The following is a 25,468-nucleotide window of genomic DNA, read 5'->3' on the forward strand; positions in this document are numbered from 1 at the left end:
TTTATATATACATAAACGATAACGAAGGCGCAGTTCTTCCTTTTTCTAATGTTCTTAAGTTGATCAGTACTAACTTGAGACAATTGCTCATATGGTCTCCAAATTATAGTTGCATATTCTAAATCAGAACGAACCAGAGCTGTGAAAAAGATTTTAAATGTGTTCAGGCCAGAAAACTCGTAAGTGTTACTCGTAGGTATAAAGCTACGAAATAAATACAATCTCGAAAAAAATAAGATTAAAATTCTTATTGAGGCATACCTTTGAGAGAACTACGACTCCAAGATCCTTAATTTCCATAACACTTTGTAGCGCACAACCAGCGATAGGAGAAAGTGTTGAATAAGCATTCTGGCGCCTCGAGAATATTAAGTGAAAGAATTGTTTAATATTCGGAGAAAGACCGCACTTCAAGCAAATAGTTTGAAAAAACAGAAACCATTACTAACTAGCTTTAACCCGCGGCCCCACTCGCATAGGAATAGTTTTGAGGTATTTAGGATATGTATATAAAAGAATTACAAACAATAATTTGATAGAAAATATTTTTTTATTAATAACCATAATATTACAATACCCAGCATCCGTTGCTATGCCTCTGTGAGTAAAATCAAAACAACCAATCAGAAAAATATCAAGCAAAATTTTTTTTATTAATTTTTTATCTCAAACCGTTTTAGAACTTTGCATTTGGGTCATAGTTGAACAGCTTATGCGGATTATGAAGTCTAGAGTGTGCTATAAATAGTGGGAAATAGGAAAAACTAAGATTTTTTAGATTAAATTTAAGCACATATTCGATTATTAGTGACGAATGAGAGTGGTGGCGCTGCCTGGGGGCTTTGGGAAGGGAGTTCAAGCATAAAAAAATAAGAAGATAAATAAAAGAGGTACTAAAATGCGCCCGTAGGGATCACCTGAAATAGATACAAAAGGTGCCCTAGGCATACCATCAACAGTTATCATAGAACATCCATACGCTAAATACGATTTAATCCGTTTGCCTTTACATACACAAGTCTTCAAACGATTAGGCCGTTCAGTTGTTGCAGCACGCACGGCTTCCTTGGATATTGACGTCGCTGCTCAAACCAAAAATTATTTGAGACTCTCCAAATTTATGTGAGGTCTTCGACAAGCCATATCCTCCAATTATGACCACAAACTGTAGTGCAATGGATTCAGATCTGGACTTCCAGACGGCCAATCTTCTGCGGCTATGAACCCAGGAATATTGTTTTTTAGCCGCTCCTGTGTGTGGCCTATGAAAGAGAGAACTGCTAAGTGCTTCACCACGACTTCGAAGATATCCTCCTGGTACACTTTCGCACCGGTCTTAACCACTTTTTCGCAGAAATGAGGAGATGTAACGCCTTTACAAGACACTCCCCACCAAATCATTACGGAGCCTGGATGGTGGCCACGCTGAGAACTTGGAACAACCTTTTTTGCGTCTTTAGAAGTTTTAGCATAGTCATTTGTCATTTGCTAATTAAAACCGAAGAAGCTGCTTGCTTCTGTCGAGTTTAATTTTCTGCAGCGCGTTGTCAAAAGATGATCATTTGAGCGACGGAAGGCTTTCATGTGGAGATCATCTCTAATTAGTCTTACATAAATCCGGTCGATACACTCATTTCCCTCTACATGATTTTCTTCTTTCTAAGAGAATTTATGCGAATTCTTTCTCGAAGGGCCTTTATGGCTGCACTGTTAACAAGCGAAATTTGCCACTAGACTGAGTATCATTTATGAGTAGACAATGCATAAGAACTAAAGCAAAAATAACATAACTGTTTTCTACAAGTTCGTTTTGGCCGTATGAATTGTAAATTTATCACAGAATTTATGCCAAGATTAAGTATACATCTGCGTTCTGATTCAGTTACTCGCTCGCTGTAGCACAAGCGATCAACGATCTAGTCTAACAATCAGAGCAGTAATACATACCTGTAATTCATCCCAAGTAGCAACTGAATATAGAACTATTCTATATGAGCGAGCTAAGTGGTGCAGCACGAATATTATCGGCATCGTTGGACTCAGAGATATTCTTGGAAATTGTTTCGCGGCTGAGCTGACTAGCAAGAAAATGATCTTAAATTAATCAACCCTGTTCAGGAAGTGGGCATTCATTTATCCTCAAACAGGTCGATCTATGTCACGCAGACCAACAATAGATGTACCGCGAAGCCCACTTGTAAAGTAACGAGATCTGACCTAGAATAAATGAAAACAGACCGAACTTTAATGAGTGTAGTGGTTGGTATCATCAATGGGAAGATATGACTTCTGGCAGAGCTGTAAAGCGAGGAAGAGCCGGAGACTGTTGAACGCATTCTTCGTAAATGTCCTGCTCTTCAAGAAACACGACTTCACTCCCTTTTTGTTCAGCAAAACTTTGCACTACACCAGAAATATTCTCAACCGAATATACAGTTTGTCCAGTTTTTGATCTGCCAGTGTGTTTTCTATCCTCGACAAAACCAGTTTCGTGAAATTTTTTCACCAACCTTTAAATTGTCGACTCATTTGGACGACATAAACGAAGACGTAAAGATGGCATGCAAAAAAGTTACCGTATAGGAATTATTCACTACTGCATTTAAGTGTCACCTTTGAAAGAGGCTTTATATAAATATAATTGAGATTTACACCCTCTATTGCGTATTTGGTATCTTTATTTTTTCCACAAATGGGGAGATTAACAGTTTTATGCCGCCTCCGATCTGCAGATGATTTTTATGAGAAGCTTTTTCAAGGCAAAAATGTAATCAGATGTTTTTCATTGCATGCTGAGCAGCCACCGGCCATTTTCTATTATATAATTTCGGGCTCCTTTCCCTGGGGTTTCGAACCTGAGCACTACCGAATGGTTCTCCCGCACCTATCCATTTGGCCACGGCGGCCACCGGGAATTTCAAACAACTGCTATCACAATGGGACTCAAGGCCTAAGTAGGTCTCTTTACAAACTCATGGAGAATGTCAACCACCGTAATCTAATCTAAGCGACAACTACATGATTGAGGTTTTGAAAACTAAACATTCACCACTTTTTCACTTTGTTTTGTGTTTACTTTCGTAGTATTTCTACTTCTACTTTTTTTTTTTTGTGCATTAAGTCCCCCAAAGTCTGGCAAAATTTGACACTGTACGTTGACGAACTAAACAAGCAACCAACATTGTAAGCTGCCACTGCTGGTCACTCGTACTAATTAAACTCAATTAGGGTCACTGAAAAAAAAAGTTAAAATTTGCAGAACAATATACTTTTACAAGCAAAGCAACACAAGAAGTAGAAGAAGAATAAGGGGAAAAAGGGAAACTAAAACCATGAATGAATGGACGGATGAACGACGAAAGGACACACAACCAACCGACGGAGCGAACGCAACCGTGAAGCGCACTTTGTAAACATACGCTTGGCCAAAGGAGGATTTAACAAATTGAAGGTTGTTTGTTTGCAGGATATTGCTGGGAAAAGGATTTTATTGCAGACGAAAAATTATGAAATTAAATGAAAAATCTCACTCCTACCAAAAATGTACCTACACCCATCCTATATACATACATACAAATGTCTGTTTGTATTGGACGAGCACAATTGGCCGTTTGGTAACCAAAGGGTGATTTTTTAAATATTACCTTGTTAAACAGTTGGTTTAAACAGCTGACGCACCTTTCGTGCTTTGCTTCACTGTCAAACATCTTCAGTTTGGTCTATAATTTAACCATAAATCGTCTTACAAACGAGCAACGCTTGCAAATCATTGAATTTTATTATAAAAATGCCTGTTCTGTTAAGAAAGTTTATCGCGCGCTTCTTCCATTTTATGGTCAGTTTAATCGACCAACTGAAGTGGCTATTCGAGCTATTGTGACTAAATTTAGAACTAAATTTACATTATTGGACATCAAACCACCAACACGCTTACGTAGAGTGCGAACTGAAGAAAATATCGCAGCTGTATCGGCCAACGTGGAAAATTTTGCGAAAGCCTTTGTGTGAAGTCTTTCAAAATACGGCTGGTGCAAGAATTGAAGCCGAACGACCTACCACAACGCAGAATTTTTGTTGTATGGACTCTAGGAAAGTTGGCTGTAGATCCATTTTTTTATTGAAAAATTGTGTCCTCGCTGAAGCTCATTTTTGGTTCAATGGGTACGTAAATAAGCAGAATTGTCGATTTTGGAGTGAAGATCAGAAAAGGTCACAGTTTGGTGCGGTTTATGGGCTGGAGGTATCATTGGACGGTACTTCTTCGAAGATGCTGCAAATCGTAACGTAACTGTGAATGGTGAGCGCTACCGTGAAATGATATCCAACTTTTTTTTGCCCAAAATGCAAGAGCTTGTCTTGCATGACATATGGTTTCAGCAAGACGGTACCACATGTCACACAGCACGCGTAACAATAGACTTGTTAAGAGGCGAGTTTGGTGAACGGAGGTGAGTTTATTTCACGTTCGGGACCTGTCAATTGGCCACCCAGATCGTGCGATATAACGTCTTTAGATTATTTTTTGTGGCGCTATGTTAAAGCTCTTGTCAATGCAGAGAAGCCTGCTTCAATTAACGCATTGGAAGACAACATTAAAGCATTGATATGTGAGATAACGGCTGAAACATTGGAAAGAGTATGCCAAAATTGGACTAAGCGGATGGACCATTTGAAGCGCAGTCGCGGTCAACATTTGCATGAAATAATCTCCAAACATTAAATTATGTGGACTGTATTTCCGATTTAAATAAAAATGTCATGCATTTTTCTGAATTTTAAGTGTGTTTTTTTTTAACTTTCCTATAGCTCTTAAAAACTCACCCTTTATGTACCTGCCAACAACGCGTACCTGAGCCACATTTATGAGTATATTGCGGTGGAAAGAAGAAGAAAATCTGCGCAAACAATATAAAATTTGCAAAAAAAAACCACAGAAATAATAAAAATTGTGCTTGAATAGAAGAAAAATGAAAAGTTTTACCAAAGAGAAAAAAAAAAACAAAAATTAAGTTGACTTCGAGCGATGAGATTTTTTTCATTATTTCGTTTCTTGCCACCCCAGTTATGTTGGGTTTTAAAAGGATTCGCGCGCTTGAGTCTTATTATATAACTATGTATGCGTGTATACAACTGCAAGCAGTGGTAAAGCGAAGGAAATGCCTAACAAAGAATTGAATAACCAACGCTTTTTTGTCATGACAGCGAGTTTATTTACCCCATGGCAATAACTGTGAGTTGCCATCCTGCATTTACCAATTATCTGTTAATAGCTCATATATATCTTCATATGTATATACATATATGTGTGTGTGTGTGTGTGTGTATAAGCATACTTGTACATGTAGAAAGCCATAGGAACGCATTCTCTCAAGCAGTTGGGAAAAGTCATGCCATATGCTAGAGCGAATATAGTCCCATTTCTTTCAGTGGTATTTTTTTTATTAGTTATTGTTTTGATATTACAGCACATGAAATAAGTATAGTACCATAGAACTCCAGACGTTGTCATCTTCTGAGGTTAAGTTCTCATTAGTCCTTGAGTGCATCGAGAAATTCAATTTGCTAGACAGCACAATCGCACCCGGCACATTTGCTTCCCAGTGCATAGGGATATAACTGGAAACGAAGTAGCGGATCCATTGACTAGAGAAACTGTAGTTGCACTGCCATCTGCACAGAATTTGGACATGGTCCACTGACGTCTATCGTTTCTGCGATCAGCCTTCAGAGACTCCAGCCCACCTTATTTTCATTGAACTTTTCGCCTTCAAAGCACTGCCCATCAACTATGACGTCCTTATGCCACCGTTTGATCCAGTTCTCGAAATATTTCTTGAACTCTATTTTTGGTATAGCCATCAGAGTCGTTTTCGATTTTCCCATTACTTTCTTTTAGCTATTAAAATGCATTCCCGGTAGTGATTTTTTGACTCGATCAAACAGAAAAAATCGCAGAAAGCCATTTCAGGAGAATTTGATTTCATCGTTTCGTTCTTGGCCTTCTGGCAAAAATTCGTGGGTTACAGTACCGTTCAATTATAATACATAAAAACTGTAAGCATCGCTTTCTTTTGACTGAATTGGTGATTTTTTTTATCTTGGTTGATTCGGAGCTCTCCGCAAACTCGCCTAATGTCTGGATTGCGTGTCGTACTCATGAATCAACGTCTGGTCTTCAGAAATGATGCGTTTGATGAATGTTGGGCGATATCAAGGCGGTCCCTTCTTTGCATCAAGTTCAGGATTTCTTGGGTCTAAATTTGAAGCACCAAAAGCAACCCAATTTATTAACTACAAAATCTTTAACGGATCCATAAGAAATGTGCAAGTCCCCTCTCAGCTCTCTGATGGTTAATTTGCATTTATTGATCAACTTTTCTTTCACTTTATTGATATTTCGTCAGTTTCGATGTCGACGGTCTGCCACTACGTATTTTCTTAAATGGATATGCATTTTTAGATTTATCATTTGTTTAAAGGTAACCCAATTTGGTCAATAAACGAAAGCGGTTGAAATACACGAGTCGACAAAATTAAGCGAAAGTATTTTGCCAGAAACCAGAACATACTTTTTTCAAGATTTTCGGTGTCTTTCACTCGGAGTTTTTTTGTTTGCGCTCAGAAATTCTTAAAATTCAAAACCTTGGCAAAAAAAAGAAGATAATGGAGCAAATTCAAAAGAGGAATAGTTGCTCTTTAAGATACTGTATAAGGATTTTTAGAATAATTAATACATCGCATGGTTACATAGTCTCAAATACAGGCCAAAATCATGTTTCTCGCTAAAATATCGCAAAAATCTGAAACACCAGAACAGTTCTGGTTCCAGATATGCGTTCACGCAAAAACCTTTGAAAAAGTATAGTACACCTCAGAAGAAATCTGAGTAGATCTTGTGGTGCCAAGAAGTCAAGGTGGTCGCTTTTTAACACATCAGTGCCAAAGACCTCAAGCCTGATTCGAGCGAAAGCCGGGCAGACGCACAGAAAGTTGTCCACCGTATCATCCTCCTCTCCACATGCTGGACAGAGTGCACTGTCTGAGATGCCTACATTTTTCCGTCATCAGTCCAACCAGCTGCCTACAGTGCAGTCGGTCGAACAGAACAGGTAACATCAGTTTTGTGCATCTGTAGCCACTCTGAGTCTACAGTCTCGCTTGTGGGTTGAAGTAACCCGTTTGCTAACCGTGACTTTGATGGCTGCAGAATGGACTCCGGGCCAAAGAAGTTGGCCATCCTAGCTGAAAAGTCAGCGAAGGGCTTACGAAATGATAAATTTCCAGCGTACGCTGCCACAAGACTTAATTAATTTATCAAAAAATAAAATTCCGCGTCCCACTTATGCGCGCTAGTAAATCTTACGAGCTATCAAGCTCGAGTAAATAAGCCCTTAAACAAGCTCACCCAGACGCTCAGGTAGAACTCCCTTACACTATTTACTGCTTGGTCAGGCGAAGGAATGTGTATACAAAAACTTGATTTTGTTCCACTTGCTGTAATTTTTTTTATGAGCACACTCGGCACGTGATATCCCTCAACCCGTCTCATGCCGAAAACATCATCTGCACAAAGAACAAATCACCAATAGCACCTGATACCTTCCTGGAGCACAAATGAGACTCAGAACGACTCTTTTTTTAACTAAATTTGACAAGGCGAAGTTTGCAGAAGAGATAAAACAATGAAATGCTGTGGCTATGTCTTATATTTATTTCGCAGGCTGTACTAATTGCATTTTATGTACGAAAGTCGGTGAGTATGACGGAGAAATTGATTGTTGAGTTAATTGTAGTGCCCCAAGCGAAGTTTAGTTTGACAATGCACTTAGTAATTATGGTTCAATAGGAATTTATGAGATAGTAAAATTGTTACTTAAAAACATAACTTTTCTTCAGTTTTTTTCAGCAATAAAGCAAAAACATTGGAACATTTAAATTCAATTATAAAACATGTAACCGCACGTAACCACGCAAATATTCACAGCATTCAAGCAGAACTGTTACTAACTCCTTCCTTTGTTCTTGTTTGAGATAATTGTTTTCTGCTTTGAGATTACACTTTATGGAATGCCTGATCCTTAATAACTTTTACTATGATTATGGCAGGTTTTCAGTCCCAATATTGTTAGCGGTCGCCGTAGCCGAGTGGGTTTGTTAGTGAATATCATTAGGTGGGTCGCGTCTCTATAAGCCATGGCAAGCCTTCGGAAATAAAATTGTGGAAGAGGTTAAGACGCACGCTACAAAGGAAAATAAGCTCACCCGAAGGCAGAATAAAGTAAATAAATTTTGTGACAAATTAATAATGGAGTCGGGAGCTAAAGAAAATCGCACCGCATTACAAAAGTGTGGTAAAGGTACAAGTGAGATTCACGAATTGTTACAAAAACTTAATTTTCGAGAATCTTTGTTTAGCGCACCATCAATCGTTTTTCTCAAACGTCTGAAGTGACAGAAAAAGAAGTGGTCGTCGTCGCGCGGCTCAAACCAGTGCAGCCATAAACGCCGTTCGACAAAGAATTCGCGGAAATCTCATTAGAAAAAAGAAAATCATGCCCAGGGAAATGAATGTATCGCCCAGATCCATGTCCAAACTAATTAGAGATGATCTACGCATGAAAGCCTCCCGTCTCGCAAGCAGTCATCTTTTGACAACGCGTTTGAAAAAATTAGCCTCGCCAGATGCAAGCAGCTTCTTTGGTGGCACGCGATCAACGGCCATAAACATTTTCATGAAGAAGTATATTATTTAATACGCAAAATGACAAAATCTATACTAAAACTTCTGAAGACGCAAAAACTGCTGTCCCAAGGGTTCAGCGTGACTACCATCTACCCTCCGTAATTGTTTGGTGAGAGTGTATTTTCCTTTCTGCTAGAAAGGGGTTAAGGATATCATAGAAGGTGGGGTGAAGTAGTTGAGTTGTACTCTCTTCAATGGAGAGCGTTGGATATTCCAGCAAGACTCCGCTCCAGTACATAAGGCAGAAACTACCCAGCAGTGGCTAAAAACAATATTCCTGGGATCATAACTGCAGAAAATTGTTCGTCTGAAAGTCCAGATCTGAGTATGTGGTTTGTCAAAGACCTCACAGAATTTGAATAGTCTCAAAAAATGTTTAGCTGTATGGCCTAATCGCTTGAAGGCCTGTGAATATATGTATATACAAGGTGAAGTCCAAAATAAACCAGGCTGGCGTCATCAAAATGTTTCTGATGGCGTCATCTTTTTAGTAAGTTAGTGCGTTGGAAGTTACATCCCTAGCTGACTTCCAATGAAAGCTTGGTGACATTCCGTTCGGTGGGAGCGAAGTTATTGTGTCTACAGTGTCGGTATGTTTGTGTCATCGGTACAAAAACGAGTTTCCAATAAAGAGCTAATATCAAATTTGGTTTTAAAATCGGTAAAACGTTTACCGAACCATTTGAGTTGATGAAAAAAGTTTGTGGCAATGATTTTCTATCTCGTCCCAGAGCTCATGAGTAGTTTATACGTTTCAGAGATGGTTGTGAGGACATAAATGACAATGAACATACGTACCGCGCAAAATCGGTAATCACGAAAACCTCCATCGAAAGTGTTCATAAATTTATCAAAATTGAACTAAAATCAACGTTGCAATTCATGGAATCGATGTTGAATATCTCCAAATCGTCAATTTATCGCATTTCAACTGAACATTTGGGCTTATGAAAGGTCTATGCACGTTTCATTCCCCACAAGTTAACTGAGGACCAACAACTGCTCAGAATTCAACATTCGAAAAACCTCATTAAAGGGGCAAGAAAATACGAGAACTTCCTTTACAGCATTGTAACTGGGGATGGACGAAACGTGGTGTTTCCAACATGAACCTGAAACTAAGCGTCAAAGTGCCGAATGGAAGGCACCAGACGAAAAATGCTCGAACCATCAATGCTCATTTGTTTTTACGATTTCAAGAGAATTTTCCACAAGGAGTTCATGCCAATGGACCCAACCGTCAATGCAATTTTCCACCTTGGGATTTTGAAGCGTTTGTTGCATGGCATTCGTCGAATTCGCTCTAAATACCGCGAATGAGGAAACTGGCGCTAATTGCATAATAATGCACCATCTCATCGATCCACTCTTGTGACTAAGTGTTTGACTAGAAATCGCATTTTAACCATCAACCACTCACGGTGTTCGCCTGATATGGCTCCCTGTGACTTCTACCTATTCGGGAAATTGCATTTGGTCATGAAGGGAAATCGTTTTGCGTCCATAGGGGTCATCCAAAAAGCTTGTACCGACATCTTGAAGGGCATTCTGGTCAATGACCTAAAACACTCTTTCGGAAAGCTTTTAGATCGCGCAAAACAGTGTATCGAGGCCAAGGGGGCTTTCTTGAATAAATAAACTCGAAGTTATCAAAACAAAGCTCCTGCCATTTCTATTTTAGCTCAGTCTTGTTTATTTTGGACTTCACCTTGTATAACGAGTGTTGCAATTTTTTTTATATGGAAGTATAGGGGTTCGAATAAATAAAAGTGTGAAATATTATCTTTGTGCTAAGTTTATTAGGTTAAATGTGTTAATCAAAATAATGTCCACATATATGGACAATCGGCTTAAGTGTTTTCTATGACAGACGCCACGAGAAAGTTGCAATGAAGAGTTACGCTTGTGATACCCTATAGAATAAAACACCCAACACCGTCAGCAAAAAAAATTCGAAAATCAACTAGATTTTTGAGTCACATTCAGTCGGTCTAATTAAAAAGTGTAAAATTTTAATGAAAAGTTGTTGACTTTCTTTTTTTTTTTTGGAACTTCGACAAAGTTTGAATCATGGCTTTATATATAATAGTATTTATATGAAGTCACTATGGCCCGATCCGGTCCATGAGTGACTGCAAGTCAATCAGTTCAAACTAACCTAAACTATATGAAAATGAATTATATTTTGATAAAAGAATTAGCTAGCAGCGAGTCTTGCCCGATAAATTTGTTGTTGCTTTCACATGCAAATTTGTTGTCACGTGATTAGAGCCCAAACATAGTAGAGCAGAAAAGTGGCACATCGAAGGCGCCTAATACAACATATACTAAACAAATACCAGAACATTTTCATTTATGTACTCTTATATGCCTCCTTAATGTATGCTTTAATATTGGTACTGAATTAGATAAGCGTATTAAGTAGCGGCTTAGAATAGAATTCAGGAAAAATAAATACATAGATGAAGGTAAAAATGAATATGCAGATGAAAAAAGAGGATTAAGATCAAGACAATAATAGAAATAAAGATAGTTAAAGGTAAAGATAAAGACAAAGAAGAAGATGCATTTAAATTTTTAATATAAGCACAGAGGCAAAGGTAAATATGTATGTAAGGAAAGGAATAAAAATAACTTCTACTCAAATATGAACGAGACGTTATCAATAAAACAGTCCGCGGATGGCATATGGCAAAAATAATTTTTTTGTTTTTTGGTAGGACTATTATAAGCTTACATGGTAAATTTCAGCGTGATATGTCACATAGTTTGTTTTCTGTACTACTGTAAACAAGTCAAGCTCGAGTGTGTTCTACGGATTTAACGATGGAAATTCAAGTTGAACAAAGAATTTGTTTGAAATTTTGTTATTCCAACAAAATTTCGGCTTCAGACGCCTTAAAAATGTTACAGACAACCTGTAGGGACTCTGCTCTATCGCGTGCACGTGTTTTCCAGTGGTACAAATCGTTCAAAGAGGGCCGTACATCGGTTGAAAACTTGCCTCATGAACGTCGTCCAGCAACATCAGTAAACGACGAAAACATCGGAAAAGTAAAGGAAATTGTGCTTGAAAATCGCACAAATCGCAAAATCGGTTAACGCTGAATATTATTTAGACGTTTTAAAGCTTTTGCGCGAGAACATTCGTCTTAAAAGGAAGGAATTGTGGGACAACAAGTCATGGTTCTTGCATCACGATAATGCACCAGCTCATACATCACGTCTTGTTCGCGATTATTTGAACAAAAATAATGTTAATATCGTTCCGCAAGCACCGTATTCGCCTGATATGGCTCCATGTGACTTTTTCCTGTTTCCCAAGCTCAAGTTGCCGCTCCGTGGAAAACATTTTGAGACAATTGAAGTCATAAAAGAGAATTCGAAGAACACACTCGAGCTTGACTTGTTTACAGTAGTACAGAAAACAACCTATGTGACATATCACGCTGAAATTTGCCATGTAAGCTTATAACAGTCCTACCAAAAAACAAAAAATGTATTTTTGCCATATGTCATCCGCGGACCGTTTTATTGATAACGTCTCGTTCATATTTGAGCAGAAGTTATATCTATGTGAGTATAATGCAAACTAAAATTGAATATAATCTACTCAATAGAATTGGTCGAATTTTGGGCGATAACAGTTGTAATAACCCATCGTGCTTTATATTCTCAATTCTCTTCTAAAACAAAAAATTTTAATTATAATTAAATCGCTTGAATAATTGTTCACATTCTACACAAAAACGCAAATAAATTTGTGGTTAGGGACAATTACTATATATAAGAGTATATAACTTAGATTAATCGCACTAATTTCCACCATCATTAAATTTCAGGTTACACCGGCAAAAACTGCCAATACGAATCGGATCCATGCAATTCAGCTGAATGTATGAACGGTGGCAGCTGTGTTGGCAATTCAACGCATTTCAGGTAAGTTCTCTACTTACAATTTTGGAAATGTGAAGCGCTAATTGGTACTTGTCATATTTGATTTAGTATTTATTGCGGAAATAGAGTGCAAACTGTGGTGATAATATCAGTGAAAAGTAGCAACTGAAATGACAAATAAAAATTCGCGCATATATTGCACTTTGCATAGGGTGTGCCATTCCGACTACCTGTTCTGAAATGTGAAAAGTTGGTGTTCGTTACTTGAGTTTTTTTTTAGCATAGACATGAACGCTACTGGTTAAGGAACATCCGCTTTGACGATATACGATAAATAGTCACCTCGTCACGTTCACTCTATTAACAGAATTTTCAATAGAATTTTGGCATAGTGCGCAACCTTATTTCATCAATGACACTTCAAATCAATTACTTTTGAAATCCAGAAATTATTTTGGTTTCATTGCCATACAAATATGCGAAATGAACTCGGAGTTTGGGTGCTTAAGTTGGTTAGTTCAGGAATTTTCGGAATTCAGCAAACGACGAGAGCGCGAAATTCCAGTGCAAGTCTAATTAATTTGTACCTCTACGATTTATTCTCATACACTTATATACGCTTTTACCTTATTATACACACTCCAGTATTTTTTTACAAAAATATAGTTCATACAACAACAAAAAACCATATAACGCAAAATTTCAAACTTTGTAGAAAATTAAAAAAAATTTAAAAATGTTTGAAATATTTATCAAAAATTTTAGCTTTTTAATAAGGATTCTTAGAATTTTTCTGGTTATGCAGTTTTATAGCACCGCAATTTTTTTCTTTATGAAAGGAAAAACCTAATGTGATAACAAAAAAATGGCCTAAATTTTATAATTACTTGTTGTTGGATAAAGGTCAAGATAAAAATATAGAAAGATAATACAATTTGACAATACAATTGCATAGCCAGAAAAACTCCAAATATTCTGGTTAAAAAGTTGAAAGTTTGGAAATGTTTTTATACTTTTGAGCAAAGAGTGAAACTTTGCGTGCCACAGTTTTTATTGGAGTACGAACTATATTCTTATTTACTTAAAAAAATAGTGGCATGCTTATCATTTGATAACGGGATATATACAGGCGGGTGTAAAATTAATAATCTAATTTTGTTTTCGAATAACTTTTTTGCCTAAATAAAAAAATTATTTTGAGTGATGAAAATCCTCTCTCTGACTTTACGCCCCATTGCTTGTTTTTAAAGATACGTCAGCTCTCTAGTTCACAAGTGTCAAATTTAATTGACGTACGACGCCTTTATGGCACGAGGACTTATTTTGCGCCACCTTGTTTATGAAGAAATAGTAGAGGTATGAATTAGTAGTAGTATGAATTTTTTATTTATTTATTTTTTATGAATTAGTAGCTGGTGGTTAAATTTACATTTCAAAAAAACCATGGCGACAGGAACTTAGAAGCCAAGGCACTTTTTGGTGGCACAGCATTTTCCAGCTGTCTCCATGAAAATCGCTATTCGCTAACGGGATGTACGCCCCTTAAACCAAGCATTGGGAATATTGGCCCACAGATTAGCTCTCAAAAATCAGTACTGTGTGCGCTGTGCAAACAAGAAACGACTAAATTCGGCATAAAAATATACTTTTTTTATTAATTTTTTTTTATTTTTTATTTATACTTAAATGTGATCAAAAAACAGGCAAACACATTTTTGTGTATGTGATAAATTTTGAAAGATATCTTCAAAGTTTTCCAAGATTTTTAGCACTGAAAAAGTTGGCACAATGAAATAAATTAACGCAACAAAAAGCGTTTATTCACTCGCTTAAATGCAATAGACACGCGCGCTCGTTTTCGAGAGTGGTAAAAGTAGGGAGGAGAGTGAATTTCCAACCGCAAATGCACAACAAAACCACCGCAACACATACACAATTTGACAAAAATGACAATTAAAGCTACAACAAATGCAACAATCAAAACCACGAAGCACAAAAACAACGGCTACAAATTTCGCTATGCGGCATTAAATTGTGCAAAAAGCCCGTTTCTTTTTACTTGTATGAGTATAGGTATATTTACATATATATATAAATACACATACATATGTATTTACATAATATCTGCATATAAATAAATTTTCATACCCACGCATACATATAAACAAAAGTCGAATTTCGAGTAAAATAACTAGTATACATATTTGCTAACTTTTAGGTGGATTTCCGAACAAACACGTTTGTACTTATGTCCATATGTGTGTGTGTGTGTGCCTATGTAACACAACCTCAAATAGCGCTGCCACATTTCCCCCATCCTCCCACCAACTAACTAACTAACCTTCTCGTACACCTGCATAGAAATGCATTTATATAAACTTTCGTATTTTGTCCTTTGTTTATTCTGAATTTGACTGTTTGTGCGCATAACCAGATGTGACTGCACTCCAGGCTACGCCGGCCCACTGTGCCAACATAGCCTCAACGAATGCGAGTCATCGCCATGTGTACATGGCATTTGTGTGGATCAAGAGGATGGTTTCCGTTGTTTCTGTCAGCCGGGTGAGTATACAATATTGTTTACAAAATTTCATTGCTCTATACGGTTGTTTTACTTTGGTTTGTTTGGTTGGGTTTATGTGGATTCCCTCGCTGCAATAGAGTGACTTTTGCCACAGTTGGCTGGTATTTACAAATTCATACAAAGTACTCATATAAGAATGTACGGTTGCATGCTAGTACCGTTGAAAATGAATGCGTAGTGCAGGTGAATTTCGAATAAAATTAGAAAATCTGATATTCAAATATGTTTTCATGAGGTATTAATTCAATGAAATCAGCGATATATAATGTTTTTGATTAAATTTTTTACTAAATAAAAATAAATTATTTTGAGTGATGCAAATATTTAGTTTTAACTCTGCGCGCTGCATTGTTTGCATACCACAGCCCTCTGCAAAGGGCCTAAAAAGTGATTAATTTTGCGCCTATATAAACCTAACTATACAGTGAATAAATCTATTAATAAGTAAAGAACTAGCTATAGAGGCTATCAGCCTAAGGTATTAACTCTTTGCGGTCGTACCACAACAAGAAACTAAACTAATTTTGTACTAATTTCATACTAATTTATAGAATTCTCCTTCATAGTCTTACATCTTATGCATCACTGCTCTTTAAACGAAAATTAATTCCGGCAAATCGACCCCATGTCCAAATTTAATACAAAAGAGTTAATTAAAATAATTTTAAGCTTTTATTTTTATTTTTAAATGCTCTGCATATTTTTGTTTCCTTGTTCACTCCTCTCGGGAGCATAGGGCCTCGACAAGACTCAGTCTTGCGTTGGTTTCGTCAATTTTATTTTGCTTAGTAGCCTGCTGCTACCAGTCCTAAATAGTGGGAATGCCCACTTGCCGTTATTTAGGAACAACGCCTTCTAACTGTTTAGCGCGTCATCTGTGTTTCACATTTTTCTGGCAGAATGATCGCACAGATGGTTGAGGACTTCGTGAAATTTGGTGTATTTGCGTTATTACCGCGATCGCCCGCTTCCTCTTGTTGGAGCCACTGATGCATTGTGTAATATGCAAATGCCACAATATTTATAATTATCAGATATGCAGTGTGCAACTTTGCTACCGCGTTGGTAACGACAAGACCTGAAATCCGTTCTAGAAGTACTTCTTATTAAACCTAAGGCAGATCGCAAGCCTTCCTTTTTATATGAGATTTCCCATTTGTTAAGGTTTTATATTATATTTGCCTTCTTTCCTCAAAGAAAGGCTCTCATACAGTATAGTTGCTTGGCTGGTTGGTTAAAATGGTTATCTAGCCAGAATCCAACTACCGCTTCCGCACCATTTGGTTGCCACATCCTCTCTACTAACTTGTTTAATGGTGCATGGCTAGCCGAGGCAGCCATATGAATGAAGTTGAGTTCCATTATTAACCGGAAGGTTGTACTTCAAAATAAAAAAAAACAGTTTGGAAAAATATTGAGTAGTTTCTTTTTTATAGCATTTTTAATTCCGTAAAGTTATATGGCGGACCCTATATATCCAGTCCATGCGGTTGTTTGAATCTCTCGAACAGTGGTTTGCCAAGGGTTGACATTCGTTTCTTCCATAGGGCAGGGTATTTACAAAGGAACAGGAAAATCTTTTCCTTTTTCCTCTGGTTGTTTACAACTGTGACAGTGCGTATTGTGTGGGATGCCCATTTTGGCTGCTTGTTCCCCGATAGACCAGAAGCCACTTATCAACGTTGTGAGCCTGAAGGCATCCCTTCGTTTCGTATTTGTCAGTACTGGCGTTTGTTTGTGGTTGTAGGTGGGCCATAATGTTCTGCTTACTTTGCATACATATTGTCAGGTCGCTCCATCTGCATTCCGCGATTTGTAGATATTTGAAGGAAATCGCTTTCTTGATTGTTCCCAGTGGTGTGAATACCGATTCTGCAAAAAAGTTTTTCGGGAACGATCTCCCTCCCTTCCTCTTGTCGGTTCGACCGCTATTTCATTTCCTTCAATGTTACGATGTCCTGTGACCCAGATTAAAATAACTTTATGGTTTACACTTACGGTTATTGTAACTGAAACATTTACAGGATTGCAGGTCGGCTCTGCGAAGGAATAGCGATGTGGCACTTAAAAGAGAAGTCTGCGATTAGCAGCCTATAAATTTTCCCTATTGCTCCTATACTTCCGCCTGGAAGACACTGCAAGTACTAAGAGGTCACGCAGATTTTTCAGTTATAAATCTTTTAGAATATATACCATCTCTAACACTACAATCCATTTTTTGAACCATCTGCGTAGGGTGAAGTGTCGAAGCTGTTTAGTAAGAATCCCTTAAAAGGAGTTCAGATAATTTCCGAATTTTTGTTCTTTGTTTTGTGAAAATTTAGCATAATGGCACATACCACTTCGTTGTCATTTCTACTGTACCACAGGGCAGCATTCTGATCCATTATCATTTGTGCTTTTTTTCATTCGTATCTGATTCAATCAAATTTCTGCTATTTTTAACAAATTTTCTGCTCAAAGAAAATAAAAGTTTTTAGAATTTTCGACAGAATTAGCTGCATTACAAAGTGATTTAAGCTACCCATCTGAATGGTCTAACAGAGACAAATTCTCACTTAATATTAACAAGTAATTCTGCGTGACCTTCGCCAAAGTCGTAAATTCGATTACCGCTACTTATACCATTTTCAATACTCCTCTTTCAGCTGTAAATTGAATTGAAGTGAATTTTTGGATCAAGGTGGTATTTATTACTGAATATTCTTATTTGTTAATCACATTAGTTCCATTACTCCTAAGGTCTATTCCAACTTAGGCTTTCTGTGACGTTATGCGCGAGTCTTTAAGGATCCTTATACTAGAAAACTCTTAATAATTCTTTAGTGTGGTCAAAGTTGGAATATGCCTCATTAGCTTGCAGTCCAACTAGTACTATTTATTCCCTTTAGGGCCCGTTGTATATAAATATATTGTAAACCACTTTCCTCCAGGCGTAAAATACACCCAAATACCTGTGACATTGTCTATAGTATCATTGTTTGTCCAAACCAATTCCAATTATTTATTGTAGACAATGCACCTATTACTAGGGCTCTTAATAAAATTAATACAATTTGAATAGTCCCGATTTCGATTTCGTACTTCCTACTTATACATCTCTATTTATATCTATTCTAGCTTAGATATAAAATGGCTTTTAGATCTTATCTTTAAATATTATAATTAAGTTATTTTGTAGTCTAGTCTTGAAGGTTTTGAAACCATGCACTTAAGAAATGAAATACATCCAGAGGGTCCCTGCAAGATGGTGTAATGTGGAGCTAAACTCTTAATGGAATTAGACAGCAACGGTTTATTATTCCAAGGCTAACGACAAAGTCATAATATGTAGAGGGAAATTCAAGAAGAATTCAATGAGGGTTAAAACTATTTAATTAAAAGTTGTTGTGTTAAGGCGAGGCGGAACATATAAAATCCAGCCAAAACGTCTATCATAAGATTCACTATTTGCTCAAATATTTTAAACCAATTTGCTTAGATGGAATTTAGATAAAAATGTAAAGGGCGTAAAATTTTAAAATATAACAATTGACCAAAAATTACTCTGGACGGCACACATAAAAAAGATGGGGAAAAAGGTCATTCGAGTATTTATGGCATGTAAATCGATTTCATGGAAAAGGCGGGCATGTACACCAAAATTACAGCGACCTATGGGTCAGTAGATTGGGAGAATCGCACGGTGAAGCAATCAGTATTAAAAACACGAACAAGGTTACAAAGACTTGCGTGTGTATGCATAACAGTAGCCATACGTACACATTCTTCGGCATTAAAGGAAGTTCTTCTAGAACTCACACCTCTTCACGTTCATATCTAATCCCAAGCGAGAAGGGCTAATCTAACAGCAACCAAAGCTACCATTACCTCAGGCGTTCATCAAAATCGCAGAATATTGTATATTCTTGATGAGATCTCAATGCTATGGGAAATGATGCTACCGATGTTTGGTTTTGTTAAACACTTCAAGACTGAACTGGGCAATAAAAAGATTTGGGAAGAGCTACCTAAAGCCTGCATGATAAACCAGAACGCGATAACGTAGTAGAAGGACGAATATACAAACAGATATTTAATAGAGTACTTAAAGGTCAAAATAAAGATTTCCATAACCCAAAATCAATTTTGTTTTTTATTTAGTAAAAAAGTTATTCAAGAAAAAGATTGTATGATAAACTTTCCGGCACCTGTTATATATTCCTATCTCGTTAAGTGAATTAATGAATTAAGTTAGAAAATTAGTAGACAATTAAAATTTATTTATTTTATTTATTTTATTTTATTTATAATTTTATTAATAAATAATAAGAATTAAAAATCTGTTTCGAATGCAAATGACGTTTGTCAAGTTTCAAACAAATTTGTATGAGCGATGAGGATTTTAGTGTTAATCTGCTTCTGAGCTGAGATGCGTGGGTCAAGGTGAATTGAGGTGTGGTGAGTTTTAAAGTTGAGGTGAATTCCGGTTTGTAGAGGTTATTTGTGACGTTTTCAGTTTTTCGATCTTCTACTCTAAAATTAATTTATATTTCCGAAAGAAAAAATATCGCTCGAAAAATAAGTTTTACTTTCGATCGAAAAAATTAAACTGGATAAATTATCACTATTTTTGATGAGAAAAATAAAACTTATAAAATAATCATTATTTTTGACCAAATAAATACCACTCATAAAATAATCAGCATTTCAGTGAGAAAAAATCACACTCGAAAAATGACTTTTATTTTCGATCAAAAAATTTAAGTCGAAAAATAATCATTATTTTTAATGAAAAAAAATTAAACTCATGAAGTAGTGGTTGTTTTAGATCAAACAAATACTGCTCACAAAATAATCGCATTTCAGAGCAAAAAAATTAAACTCGAATAAGGAATTTTATTTCCGATAAAAAAAAGCAAAATAATCGCTATTTTTGACAAAAAAATAAAGCTGATAAAATAATAATTAGTTCTGATCAAATAAATACCACTCACAAAATAATTATTATTACAGAGCGGAAAATTGCACTTGAAAAATAACCTTTATTTTCGATCAAAAATTATAGCTCGATGTGTGATTGTATTCTGCGAGCGATTAATTATAAATCGATTATGATTCTTAATAATAATTTTTATAGATATCGCTCATCAATTTCGAAATCGTAATAGATTCAATATATTCACAAAGAGCCTACGAAAAGTCAAATCTCGTTTGGTACCGAATACTCTCAATTTATTGGAAGAAAGTCGTCGCGTTGATGTGTGTGAAACAATGCTTTCAAGACTATCAGGACAAGCTCAAATGCATCATTACGGGAGATGAGACTTGGATGTATGCTTACGACCCTGAAACAACCGACCAATCATGCGAATATCGTGCTAAAGGCGAGGCCAGACCGAAAAGAGCACGTCAAAGTCGTTCAAAAATAAAGGCCATGATGACAGTTTTTTTCGATTTTCGTGGTGTGGTGTACTATGAATTCTTTCCACCTGGCCAAACTGTTAATAGGGAATATTATTTGAGCGTTATCCGTCGTTTACGTGATTACGCAATTCGTCTATAAAGACCAGAATTATGGGCCAACAACTCACGATAATGCACCGTCTCACACTGCATTCGTTCTTCGTAACCACATCGCCAAAAATTCCACGCATATCGTTCCGCAACCACCGTATTCGCCTGATTTGGCTCTGTGTGGCTTCTGGCTATTCCCAAAACTCAAGAGACCACTCCGGGGAACGCGTTTCGAGTCGATTGAGGAGATAAAAGCTGAATCGAAGAAGGTGCCGATGGCTTTACCGGAAATGGACTATTTGGCATGTTTCGGGGATAGGAAAAATCGTTGGCATAAGTGTATTTTATCGAGAGGGGATTATTTTGAAGGGGATAATATTGATTTACAAGAATAAATAAAGATTTTTCATTTTACAACCAAATTCACCTTACTTTTTGCCCCCAGTAGTATATCCGAAACTGTTCTACGATATTTGAAAGCTCAGGATTGAACATTTAAAAATATGTATTATTTTCGGTCTCTGCTGTAAACTAAGCATATTTTATGAAATATCACATTTCAAAGTATGCAAATAGATTTTTTAGAGCCACACAATTCATTTTTAAATACCCAATTCCGCTACACTTCACTCGAAAACTCAATTCCATTGATTTATCCTCTATTTGCCAAGTAATTCCACTTGCAATATCCATTTACAAATCTGCATAAGTATGAATGTGCCGTATATGTAAAAAATGGTATGTACTCGTACGTATGAAAGCACGTACAAAATATTTGTGTAAGAGCGCAAACTGAATATCGCGGATTTTGCACGCGAATTCGTTTCAAATGAAATCCCCACTAATGCACCGCTTCGCAGAATACACAGTCGCCTTCGCATGCACAATATGTTGTAGATAAGCCCATACATATATGTATGTATATGTACATATGTATAACGCGAATTGATAACAATGGAAACGCATCAAATTCATTTTACTTACCATTCAAGTATTCACGCGAAACAAACAAATTAAATTCAGGAATTGTTTGGAGTGGCAAACGAAATTTAGTTAGTGGTAATGGTGAGTGCTGGAAGAGCACTTTAAGTGGCAACTGTTGTACGAAAGTAAAATAAAAAATTCAATTAGAATACAGTAAAATGTGACACAAATCAATAAGCATAATATTCAAATTGGCACTCTGGGAAAATACAATAACCAAAGTGACAGTGACATTTGGGAGTAAACAAACAAAACAGCAAAAATTTAAAAATAAAAATACAAAACCAATACCAACACTATACGCGTGCACGGATAGCTAGAAAAAGGTGTGAATATAAATCTAGCAAATAATACAGAAAATATAAAAAAGTCCATGCAAATGTCTCATAGGAGAGTAAGGCAAACAAAGAAATAAATGGAAATGCAAATGCGTGCTGACAATCGTACACATCGCACAAAGTAGGAAAGCAAAATGTAAACAACATTTAGGGGAAAAATATTCAAAGACCATCTAAAGACTGTCAACCGAATGGCTACTTATTGTAGATTTTCCTGGCGCCACTTTCAATTTGTAGTTGCGCGTCTGTCCCAAGGGCTGTTAACCCCCATCAGCAAAGTCTCGTTGGATTGACCCGAAATTTCGTATGCACATAAATTAGAGGACAAATAAAAAAGCCTTATGCTAATGAAATTTTTTTATTACGTAATATTCAATAAGTACGAGTACTTTGGGTTATTTACCAAAACAAAAAAAAAACACCAGCATAGAAATATGCTGAAAACATTTACTTACTGCTATTCAGAAATTGAGAACGAATAATAAGTAAACAATTTAATAGAAATTCGGCACACAAAGCGTAGTTATCCAAAAATTTCGAAGGAAAATTTAAAAGAGCGATGAGCTGGCTCTATGTAAGACATGTACTGGGTGAAAAGAACTCAGAAGGTGTGGCCAACATTATATCGTTAACAGGCTCTTAGCGAAGTTGGAGGGATCAGCTATTTTGCTGACGTAATCGGGATTATGCCGCGGTTTGTTTATGAAAAAACTGAGATTGGGTTGGTGATATACATAAGAAAAAATCAAAGCAGCCACGCGCCATGTTATTTCGTTGCCGTGTGGACAACAACTGATTGAAAGAGCGTGAGAAGTGTTGTCAACTACCCTATGACGCTAGTAGACCAAATTACTCTCACAGTTTTGCTTCAGATGGGCAAACCTTGTAATCTATCACTTTCGAAATATATGTGCTATATATATATATATAATTGGCGCGTACACCCTTTTTGGGTATTTGGCCGAGCTCCTCCACCTGTTTGTGGTGTGCGTCTTGATGTTGTTCTACAAATGGAGGGACCTACAGTTTCAAGCCGACTCCGAACGGCAGATATTTTTTATGAGGAGCTTTTTCATGGCAGAAATACACTCGGAGGTTTGCCATTGCCTGCCGAGAGGTGACCGCTATTAGAAAAATGTTTTTCTTAATTTTGGTGTTTCACCAAGATTCGAACCTACGTTATCTCTGTGAATTCAGAATGGTAATCACGCACCAACCCATTCGGCTACGGTGGCCGCCATATAAGTATATACTAGGATGAACCAAAAACGTTTTTGAAGTTAAGTTTGTTCGATGGCGAAAATAATAACTATATTTTTATTGAAACTTTTTTTAGCAAAGGGACATCTAGATGTAAGTAGTTACTCTTTGACCTTTGTCATTTTGTATTTTTGTATATAGATGTAAAATTTTACTGGAAAGAACAACGTGTTAAACTTCTTGAAACTTATTATGAAAATGGGCTATCGTGAAGAATAACATAACGCAAAATTCGTGATTTTTTTTTTTTGGTGGAAATAATCCTCCGAATGATTCGACCATTCAAAGATTGGTTGAAAAATTTCAAGGAACTGGTTCAGTCGAAGATAGAAACCAGTCAGACAGACCCCAAAACTGGATGTTCCCTTGAAAATATTGCTGCTGCATTGCATAGTGTTGCTGAACAACTTCAACATCGATATCTCGACGTTCTCAACAACTAAGCATTCATTAATCGACAGTTCGGTTTGGCGGAGTTTACCTGTAAACGTCCTGATGATGCCCCCCATGATGTCAATTTTCACATATAATTATTTAGAGCCGTATGTTAAATACAATTAATGAAATCTGAAAGAATATAAAGTCTTTCACGGTTTATTTTAATCTTCTTTTGAAACACCCTTTATTTACTCGTACCGCCAAGACCTTAAAAATAATTTTTAAGCTCCCACGAGAAAAATGTACATTTCCGTACATTTGGTATAAGATGTTTATCACCAAATGTCCAAAACAATTATACCATTAAAAACAAAAAAATATAAATTTTTAATTTTCAGAACTTTTCTAAAATTTTGAGGGTTTCAGGGTCCTTATAGAAATTGCTTGCAATTAAGTCAATATAAATTAAAAAATCATAATGTAATAATGGGTGTCTCATTTTTTAGCCATTGAACACATTTGCTCGTACCATCAAGGAAAATAATTTGTTTGGGTCATCCTAATGTGCGCCGTACATCCCGTACATACCGACCTTTTTGCAAACAAAAATGCAGTGTGTATTCTGTGACAAATATTTTTGCCGATTAGCTTTATGATCGTCTCCTGATTCAACACAAAATTGCTTACACTTTTCCAAGTTATTATACGAGCTATCTACAGGGTAGTGCAAAATGCCTAGTGCAATTTTATGTTTAATATTGTAAATTTTTTAATAAATAAAACAAATTATTTTGAGTGATGAAAATATTTATTTTCACCTTTGGGCTCTCCATCACTTGTCTGTTGGTATATTGCAGCGGAACAGTACGACGCCCTTTCCAAAAAATTCTAAATCTTCCGATAGGTTGATTAATTGTGTGTCACCTCGAAACCTTCTATAGCCTTTTCAGGAATGTTGTTCAGGAAGTGGTCACAGTGTCCTAAATGTGTATGGATAATAGTCACGGTTCGCCAAAGCAGGTGAATATGACGAATCTGGCAAGGAAATAATTTATCTTTTAGCCCGAAACCCACTCACAACTCTTTTTTGGCATATGACAGCTATAGTGACACAAATTTTTAATTGAGCTTACGAAGACCTAAAAACTCATTCAAAATTAGATACACAGTTCAGTGAGGAATCTCCAATTTCATTGAAAGAGGTACTTTCAAATACGTCCTTCTCATACAAATTCTAAGAAATATTTTAACGAAAGTCTTAAAATATAGCAAATTTTATAATTCCGATGGAAACATAGTACCGATTTTTTCATTTTTATTTTGGCATGAGGCACCCTAATGTACATATATATATTATCTATATATTTTATGTATGTTAAGGATAACTAGCAGATAGGTGTTTTCTAACAAGAAAAAGAATCTTCAAAAGATTTCAAGTAAAAAAGTAGTTATTTCGAAAATTTTCCTGAATAGAATGGTTGGCGTTTTCTCATTCAAAACTAAAGTATATGAGTGGCATACTGTTCGAGGGCTCTTAGGTACACACTATCAACAGAAATGTTGTCAAGCCAGAACTTGTTTCTTATTGATCCGTTACGGGACGTTGAGATTAAGCTATTTCAACAATTTCTTGCAAAATATCTTCAAAAATCATACTACAGATACAATTTCTCAAAATATCTATCTAATAGGCGGTAAAATATTTCTAATATCTGTGTGATTATAATTTCTGCTTTCAACAAAATACTCGGAAATGACAGACTATTTCTCCAGTGTTTGAAAAACTGC

The 25,468-nt window shown here is 36.4% G+C and overlaps 1 protein-coding gene across 1 annotated transcript in view; it reads left to right on the forward strand.

The window, feature by feature from the left end:
- The window catches only part of LOC129248085 (serine-rich adhesin for platelets-like), a 138,610-nt gene that overhangs the window by 91,375 nt on the left and 21,767 nt on the right, over window positions 1–25,468 (forward strand). The window contains exons 6-7 of the mRNA XM_054887519.1: window positions 12,586–12,682; window positions 15,075–15,202. Coding sequence (XP_054743494.1) covers window positions 12,586–12,682; window positions 15,075–15,202 — 225 coding nt within the window. The remainder of the gene's footprint in view (window positions 1–12,585; window positions 12,683–15,074; window positions 15,203–25,468) is intronic.

The sequence above is a fragment of the Anastrepha obliqua genome, chromosome 5 (genome assembly GCF_027943255.1).
Source record: "Anastrepha obliqua isolate idAnaObli1 chromosome 5, idAnaObli1_1.0, whole genome shotgun sequence".
Taxonomy (NCBI): domain Eukaryota; kingdom Metazoa; phylum Arthropoda; class Insecta; order Diptera; family Tephritidae; genus Anastrepha; species Anastrepha obliqua.